The sequence below is a fragment of the Hippocampus guttulatus genome, chromosome 13 (genome assembly GCF_054856545.1).
Source record: "Hippocampus guttulatus isolate MCC_2025c chromosome 13, RoL_Hgut_1.0, whole genome shotgun sequence".
NCBI lineage: Eukaryota > Metazoa > Chordata > Actinopteri > Syngnathiformes > Syngnathidae > Hippocampus > Hippocampus guttulatus.
The window spans coordinates 14,039,869-14,049,379 of NC_141273.1; the positions used below are offsets into that span (position 1 = coordinate 14,039,869).

The window sequence follows — 9,511 nt, forward strand, 5'->3', positions numbered from 1 at the left end:
CCTAACTATAACTCACCACGTGCCTACACACCCGAGTACTGTAGCTGTCGACCAATACACTGTACCATCCGTCAGACCAAACCGACTTCCCTTTCTGCGGTGAGAAGTTAATATCTGACATCAAAGACTACAGAAATCACAGACTAAATACGGTTGAGAGGTTGAAATCGGTTACACTACTACGGGTACTGACGCACCTATTTACCTACTCCTATTTGTCAACAAACTACCCATCGATCTCATCAGTACGTCAGGTTTTTGTTACCCCCTCATTGCCATGACTCATTTGGGTGAAAATTGAAGGAAAATGGGTTAGACCCAGCGGGAGGTAAGATTCCATGACTGGTCCCTCCCTGAAGAGGTGCAAGGTTCTTTCGCCTATTTGTTGGCGCTCCATCGGGGGGACGGGGGGTGGGGTGGGGGGTGGTGTGACGCATTTGTGTCATTAACCTCCACAGCGAGCCCTCATCTAATGGATGCCACTTAGGATGTCATCACCATGCCAACCAGCTGTCGGCGAGGCCTTTGTGTCGCGTTGATGTGTCCGGCGGTCACTCTCTCCCACAAGTCGTCGCTTTGAAAGGGGCCGTTGGTGTAAATACTTCAAACAACCTCTCGGGCCGGATTTGCAAAGCCTGAGCATATTCAGATAAGAGCGACACCGAGGTCCGGGTCATATAAAGGCTTATTTATATTTTTTGGTGTCGTTAACAATCTAGAAGCACCTGTTATCTGTCAATGATGCTAAAAAAAAAATTCCAAGCATCATAACACGGATTAAAAATAGCTTGCAATTTGTTGAACTTTTCAGAGGTGCTGACACTTTAAGGTCTTTACTTTTTTTTTTTTTTTTATGATGGTCCTCTGCTGGACTCGAGCCCTATTGCGTTGTAATCCAACTCTTAGTGTAATCGTCTGAGAAAATGGAAAGCAGAGTCAAATCACGGTCAGTGTAAGTTTTTCCTCAGGGATGTCTTGTTTAACGCATAAAAGGGAATGTTACATGTCGACAGAAGATCGTTCTTCTTGGCAGAGGCTAGCGTCCCTGTCACTGACCTCTCTATGTGTGTTTATACGTGTGTGTGTGTGAGTGTGTTTACAAGTGTGTGCGCGTGTGTGTGTGTGTTTTGGAGGATTAACCCGTGAGCCAGGCCGGTGGTCTTCCCGGGCTATTTTTACGAAGAAGTTTGCCCCTCTTGATCCGTTAGGAAAAACGATAGGAGCACATTAGTTCAAGACTGAAAAGTAATTTGGCGACTGTCAATCACTTCTTGATGCCGCACACAAAAAAAAAAAAAAAAAGGGTTTGCCTTTTTTCGGAAGGGCTTCGGTGAAAAGTCTTTATGGCGGACAAGCGCACGCAGGAGAAATTTTTAATACCGTGCGGTACCTCAATTTAGAAATGACCCAACCTGTGAGTTCATTCAATCCACAAGATTCTGCTTTGATTTAAGAGCAAACGTTTGAAATGCGAGCGCCAGATGGTGACAGCCGACCTCGCAACAACACAGCGAGTCGTTCTTCAAATAGGAGGCCCAGTGTGCTTGTTTTAAGCGGTTTCTTGTATTTCAGCTGGCAGTTGAAGTTTACTGTAAAACAGAAAGATATAACAAAGAGAATTAGACATTTCATATTGAACTAAACCACATTACTTTGCCTGATGAAAGTCTGCTAGCTTAATGCTAACACATCACTGGAAATCCCGTCGATGGACGAATGAGTCCGAGTATTTATGAAAAACACTACACGAGTACGTGGACCTTGAAGCCGTTTGAGCATTTATTTATTTTCCTTTGAGCTCGATTTTCATGTACAACACAAGTCTTGCGCCAAGTTATGTACTGTACGATGGTCAAGTTTCTTTTTTTTTTTTTTTATATTGGTATTTTTATAGACGGGCACAATTAGAAATGGGCATTTGTCAAGTTGGCCACTGTGAAGTGGGCACTCGGAGACCACCTTCCAAACCTCATCGTGTGCCAGTGTGTGACACACACACACACAAACACACAAAATCGGTCACCAGTCAGTCGCAGGGCACATAAAGAGACAAGACAGACTTGAATGGGTCCTACGATCCTACGCTGCCCGCACACAAGTCAGGCGAGTGCACCACTACATCATCAGCGACTTACACCAGCCTGGGGTATGTAATCGAAAACAACCTTGGTCCGCCAGAACACCTTGCCAGGGGCGAGTGCGGTCTGCCAAATTCCCAAACACGGTCAACTTGACTTGCCCCCGACCGAGAAAATGAAGATGCGCCAGTTTTTTACGACGAGCCCATGTGTGCCCGTCTACGAAAATAGGGACCTTGAGGACCATCTTAGGGTCCATGTACTCGTATGTTTTTTGTCCTCACGCAAACAACAATTCACCTTACTAGAACTGTTTTGGGTTTTTTTTCTACGACTGCCCTCTGCTATGGGCTGGTCGTGTTCCAAGTGCACCCGACTGTCTTGCAAAGTGAGGACAAAGAGTATACTAGTCCAAGGGCCTTAAGATAGATATGGAGGATGTGGGCAAATGCTCAAACTGCTTTCCAAACCTGCAGGGCGCCTTCTTTTCTGGCTCGCAGTTGAAAAGGCTTAGTGATGTGCCGGACATGGTCTCCCTTAAAAGGTGCAGAATGATGCACCGGGGGCACGTCCGCCCTCCCCCGGAGATTACAGCTAAATAAGAGACGCAGTATTTATAGAGGACAGACCCCAGTGGGCAGCCCTGAGTCCGTGCCTCGGCCCTTTTTTCCAGATCGCCTGTACCCGAAGCGTTCATCCTCATTCCCTTTTCGTATCCGAGTTCCGTAAGCGACAATCGGTAACGACCATGTCGGCCCGTGAGCGCTTCGACTGCCATTACTGCAAAGATTCCCTCTTGGGGAAGAAGTACATCATGAAAGAGGACACACAGTACTGCACCAAGTGCTTCGAGAGCCTGTTTGCCAACTGCTGCCAGAGCTGCTCCCAGCCCATTGGCGCCAACTGCAAGGTAAGCGCTCGGCATGCAAATCCTTCGGCGTGACTGACGAGTGCGCCGACGTCATTCAGTCTTTTTTACTTTTTTTCTGCTTTGCGTTGCGAGCAAAAATTGGACTTACGAATAAACTTTTTAGAACCGTGGTCGGAGCGAGTGAGTGCTAAGAAGCAGAAGATGACTACTCTGCTTTTCCTAAGAGTGCCGTGGGCAGATTGGGAATTGGCGGTCTTCAAAAAAGAGAGCAAGTGTGCTAGCTTCAAGGGTTTTTTTTTTTTGCCATTCCCAGTTAAAATTGACTATAAAACTAAACATAAAACAAGGACGATTAGACATTGTGGCTTTAACCTAACCTAAGGTACCTTTGTCTTCCAAAAGTCCGCTAGGTCAGTGCTTTCACAAAATGCAAAACGCAACCTAGCAAAAGTTGCAGTGACACTGTGGTAGTTCTAAACGTTTAAACAACTTCAAACTAAAAACAAACACTGCATTCAACACATTCTGACAAGTCATATAACAATACTAACAGGCATATATTGATTGTATAATCAATACCTGTATATGAACATATCAAATTGATTTGCCAAATAGTCATCCTAATCCTATTGCCATTTAATGCAATTCACAAATAAAAGTCGGGAAATATTCCTTGCCAAATAGTGATTCCGCTTGCTTTACATGTTCCATTAGAAGTCGTGAAGCTGAACTGTACAAACTAGTGATCCTATTCTTAATTCAATTATTTCATTCACCATTCGAAGACAACAGGAGCAGCGCTCCCACTTGCCAAATAGTGATCCCCTGCAACTTCCTTCCCTATTAAATGTCATTAGGAACACCAAGCGTGAAATTCCGCTTGCCAAATAGTGAGAGGCTGATCTATGACCTGCCAACGAGTGATCCTGTTACAGCGGAACTCAACACTAGAAAACACACAGACTTGTTGCAGTCACCCAGGGGCAATCGTTTGTTAATAGCACGAAAAAAAAATGGAATCAAGTACGATATGCTCCGGCTCAACTGTCTATTGATCCGACTAGGACCTGTCCTACAAGGACCGTCACTGGCACGAGGAATGCTTCAAGTGCAGCAAGTGCAGCCGCTCCCTGGTGGAGAAGGCCTTCGCCGCCAAGGATGATCTGATGCTGTGCACCGAGTGCTACGCCCACGACTACTCGTCCAAGTGCGCCACCTGCAAGAAGACAGTCATGCCAGGTATGCGCTGCGCTGCCCCCCACCCCCTCGACACATTCCGGGTTCCGATTACGTTGCGATCGTTTAACGTCCATCAACAGCCTTGTCTACCAGTCGTATAAAATGGCAACACAACACCGTAGTGCGCTGAGTCCCTCCCAAAACAAAAACTAGTGTTAGCTCGTTCCAGGCGTGACTATTTTTGAGTGTCCATGCCGCGGCTGAGCTGTTCTTGTCTACCCCGCCCCCCTCCTCGCACCCTGTGTCAGGTTCCCGCAAAATGGAGTTCAAGGGCAACAGCTGGCATGAGACGTGCTTCCTGTGCCACCGCTGCCAGCAGCCCATCGGAACCAAGTCCTTCATCCCAAAAGACGATGGATTCTACTGCGTGGGCTGCTTCGAGAAGCAATTTGCCTATCAGTGCTGCGCTTGCAAGAAGGTGAGTTTCGTCACATCATAGGAGGCGTGGTACAGTGAAACTCCTCTACAACGAAATCCTGTTTGCAGCAAGAACATTTTCACAACAGGGGGTTTTTCACTGTAGCAAATTTGATCTCAGATGTAACCACACACACACACACACACACACACACAAACGTACGTGTATGAGCATACACTTATTTGACACTTCATATAGTCAGTGTAGAAAGAAAAACAGGGAAAGAAATTGCGAAATTTACGATCAGCATTCACTTTCACTTACATCAATTTCTTGGATAATGTCTTTTATTTTGCTTCCTCCGTCTTTCATTTTGATCACTTTTACCCTCTCTTCCACCATCACAGCTTTTCTTGTCTTAGCTGATTGACATCCAAAGGTCCATTTTGTAGCCATTTTAGCAATGCAACGTTCTTGCTGCGTCTGAAACTAACAATAACAAATACTTCCTGGATTACTGCGCATGTGTAAACCGGTGTAGTGGTTGCTGTTGCCGTTTCCGAACGAAGCAGTAGAGGTCGCTGTTGGATTAGACTTCGATGTAGTGAATCTCGTCGCGAGGGAAGAGCAGAGAAAAATATTTCGTATAACGCAACAGGGTTTTTTTTTTCATTGTATGAGGGGCAGGAAAGTGGGAATGGTGTTAATGCATGAAGATTTTTTCACATTAGGGGTATTTTCGCCCATGTAGGTTTTGTTGTCGAGGAGTTTCACTGTGTCCTTCAACTGCATTTTTGTGAACGATCTTGCGTCCAATCTCGCAATTGATTCGCAAGAAAACAATTGGCTGTTTGGAGTGTCACGCCGAGATTAAAGAAGAAAGATGCGAAGAATGTTTGTTAGGATGTTAGAGCATACCTGGAATAGTCACGAAAAAGCACGGTCTTTACCAGTCCATCACGACGGGCGGCGTGACGTACCAGGACAAACCGTGGCACCGCGAGTGCTTCCTGTGCATCGGCTGTAGGAAGCAGCTGTCGGGCCAGCGCTTCACTTCAAGGGAAAACTACCCGTACTGCTTGGAATGCTTCAGCGAGCTCTACGCCAAGAAGTGCGTGGGATGCACCAAGCCCATCACGAGTAAGCCACCGTTCATTTACTTTTCATTGCAATGATCTCTCGTGATGTCACTGTAGTGCAAATGGGGTCATTCTGGAATTGATTTGAAGCACTGATCATTTGTTCCATTTTTTTTCTCGACAATCGGGATGTAATTTTTGACCAGGTCAGCTCCACCATCAACAGTTCATTTTTAAAATATTTTCTTTGGCATAGTATATATTTTGCGGCGGCACGGTGGACAACTGGTGATTTTATAATGTACATCTTTGAGCACGATTGTTAACATATATTGTGAGATGGGTTTGTTAGTTTGGAAAAAATGGATTTGTTTACTATTTGTTTGTCACTTATCTTTTCCTCTCTTCCTCCAAATGGTTAACAAGGTTAGAGTAAGAGTGTTGAGAAGATGTTTATTTGCGTGGTTTATTCATCATTTTACAGAGTGGGTGAGAAGGAGGGGCGGGTAGTGTGAGTGGGCATAATATGCCCACGTCTGCATTGACCCAAGCTTTTTCTGTTTTGTTTTGTTTTTTTGCACAGGTCTGGCTGGGGCCAAGTACGTCTCGTTCGAGGAGCGTCAGTGGCACAGCGAGTGCTTCACGTGCGGGCAGTGCTCCATGTCCCTGGTGGGACGAGGCTTCCTCACCCAGCGTGACAACATCCTGTGCACTGACTGCGGACGTGAGAAGTGATCAGCTTTGCCCAATGTCGCATCGAGCTCATGTTTACGAATGGGAGGTCGTGTAAAGATGAACAAAGTGTCTTTAAATGGAATGCATGTACAACACTTCTAGGCTTGTTTTTTTTTTCCTGTCGGTTCCTCCTGCCTGCATACTTGTAGTACCTAGTCCAGCCCACTCTACTGTTTTATTTTGCAAGCCTACCTACGATAGTCCACCCTACTCTTTCATACTCTTTCCTGGCAACTAACTCTACCTAACTTACCTACTCTCAATTTTTCTTCCGACTTATTAGTCCTACTTACCTGCTATATTATACCCTATTTATGGACATATCTAATCTACTAACTATTTTATACTCTACTTGTCTGCCTGTCCTATCTACAGTATATACTCCAATCCGCCGAGCTGTCAAATCGACCAACCGACTTGCCCCATCTGTCAACTAAATTTTACCGTACCTACTACACTTTAGATTTTATACCCCATACTGTTTCACCTTACCTATTTTATATTATACCCTACCCATCTACTTTACCCTACCTACTATATCACATCTTACCTTTCCAACCTATAAACCTGCCTAACCTACATACTCCAGCCTGCCTACTATATTACACCCTATTTACCTCCCTGCCCTATATGCCTACCTACCCTATCCACCTGTAAGACGTCGTTGTAAAAAGAATTATTTCTTTGTTGTGTGTTCACAAACACAAACACCCCCATAGATTTTATTTTGTGATTTCCTTGCTGGATTTTCTGTTTTGGTGCATTTTTTTCCTGATTTTCTTGGTGCCATTGAAGGTGTCGTTAATTTAAGTTTTTTGAGGCGGTCTTTGAACGCCTCTCGAGCCGAATTCGGGAAAGAAGCCACGTCGTGGAAGAGAGACGTGCTTGTAGTCGTTTGGGAGTTTTAAGAAATGAATAAAATGTACGTTTAAAAAAAACATCACTGTAGCTCTTTTTGTTTCAGAGCTGCAACACACCCACCCCACCCTCATCTGTTCAGCCCCACCTACTTTCTTACACTATCTACTTTACACCGCCTGTTCTCTCTTTTTTTTTGGACACCTGCTGCTGCCGCGGGACGGAAACATCGAGGCCCTTCGCAGGTTCTAAAGTCAAGTCAAATTTACATGAATAGTCCTTCGTCGGGATTACCCCCTCATTTAAACCCCCAACAGGGGAAAGAAAAATCCACTACTGTCATGATTCGGTTTAGGGACCAACAGGTGGCACTGTAGGGCTCCCCCGGCAGCTGCACACCTGTTGGTCATAGGTAATTAGGCCTTTAAAAGGACTCCCAGCCCGAACACTCAGTGTCGGGTCATTGTTTGCTCTTGCTACTGTCATGTTTGTTTGTTTGCTGTTCTTTGCTGCTGTCATGTTTGTTCTAGTAGTGTTTTGGTTATTGATAGTTTCTGTTTAAGTCATGGTTTTTGTTTGTTACTTTGGACTTTGTTTTGAATTTAGTTTTCTTGTTTTAAATACAATTCGTCAAGTACACCCTGCTCCTCCCTCCTGCCTGCTTATTGGGGTCCGCCACCACCTCGCAACATGACAACTACCACATGTGGGGGCAGGCATGCCTCAGTCGTCTTCGAACACAGAGGTCGGTGGTTTAATCTTCGGCCATGTCGACGTGCTCTTGAGCAAGATACTGAATGAACCTCCAGTTGCTCCAGATCCTGCGTCATCAGGAGGTAAAAGAGGAAACGGTGTCAAAGCGCTTTGAGTGCCAAAGGTAGAAAAGCCCAAAGGTTTCTTTTGGAGTAATTACATCTCCGTTGCAGCTCATGTCGGTACAGCTCTCGTTTCACTCAATGGCTAATGACCCATTCTTCCCACTTCCAGCCAGGATCTTGACAAGGTTTTGCTCCTTTGAACTTGGGTTGCTATGCACATTTGGGACCCAAGCACGTTTGTTTATCTCTAGCACACAGAACCCGTCTCCTTCCTGAGCGCTATGATGACTGGACGTCATTATGGTGTTTCATATAATTGTTCGAACAGATGTACAAAGAAGTAAGGTGTTGGAGGTGTGCCCACTTCCATCTCAGAAGAGTCTTGAGCAAAAAATGAAATGTGTTACATTGTTTTGGTTGTGAAAATTTGTATTTTTCCATCTTCGGGTTTACAGGCTTGACATCATCTGGACTTGGACTCTGATTCTCAGCTGCGGACTCTGACTTGATTTGGATTCAGACCTTTGCGACTCGAATTGGACTTACAGCGTCCGGTGGTCCAGACGCTGGTCGCTGGAGGAGGCCTTGATAGCGCACGAGCGCAGAGCTGCCAATTGTATGACTCACACGAGGTAAAACGCAGTTCATAAAAGAGCACTATTGGGAGAATGCATTGATTCAGTGTGTGAACAAAGGAGCCCACTCATGGGCTCCCTTTATCAGGGGATGAAGCGAGAGAAAAGGACACGTCTTATTCATGACTCGCAGCTTGACCAACATTGAAGCCGTTTTGGCTTTTATTCGCTCACAGGCCAAATGACACTGTGCATCGTTTAAATTGTTAAAATGACCATTTTGCGCACAGTGCATAGCTGCAATACTAACCTTCAAGCTGGTAAACTTAATGACCATTCCTGACTATATGCAGCAAGGGTGCTCAAATTGCAAATCCTAAAAGGCCGCAAAGACATTTTTCAAGGTTGTTCAGGCGACATATGAGTGCGGCCAAAAGAAATGAGCCCAGTTCAATTCCCCTGACTTATTGTAGGAGACTGGACTGGTTTAGAATTGTGTCTATGTTGATGTTATAAGAATGATTCCTTTGTTGAATTTGTTTTGGTGCATTTTTATTTCTTGTTGCCATTGAATGTATGATTAATTTACGTTTTTCTGAGGGGGTCTTTGAACGCCCCTCGAACAGAAGTCAGAAGAGGTGTTCTTGTCTTCGTTTGGGAGTTTTAAGAAAATAATAAAGTGTATGCTTGAAAGACAACACTGCAGATATTTTTGTCTCGGAGCTGCAACATTATTGTCCCGATTTTTTTCACACTTCGCCAAAATTCTTGCTAGGAGTTCAAAAGTCCGTAAGTAACGTTAATTTATTTGCATATCGTGTATCATCCAGCCTAGCAGGAGCAGCTTGAGCGTCAGGTGGGTACGCCTCGCTGACACCTTCCAGTTGGCATGTGAGAGCA

At 45.0% G+C, this 9,511-nt stretch overlaps 1 protein-coding gene across 1 annotated transcript; it reads left to right on the top strand.

The window, feature by feature from the left end:
- Positions 1-1,675: 1,675 nt before the first annotated feature.
- Positions 1,676-7,481, top strand: fhl5 (four and a half LIM domains 5). Its single transcript, XM_086128003.1, has 5 exons — positions 1,676-2,988; positions 4,014-4,188; positions 4,437-4,606; positions 5,500-5,686; positions 6,209-7,481. The coding sequence occupies exons 1-5, from the start codon at positions 2,827-2,829 to the stop codon at positions 6,358-6,360; spliced, it is 846 nt and encodes a 281-aa protein (XP_085984129.1). The 5' UTR covers positions 1,676-2,826; the 3' UTR covers positions 6,361-7,481.
- The last annotated feature ends 2,030 nt before the right edge of the window (positions 7,482-9,511 follow it).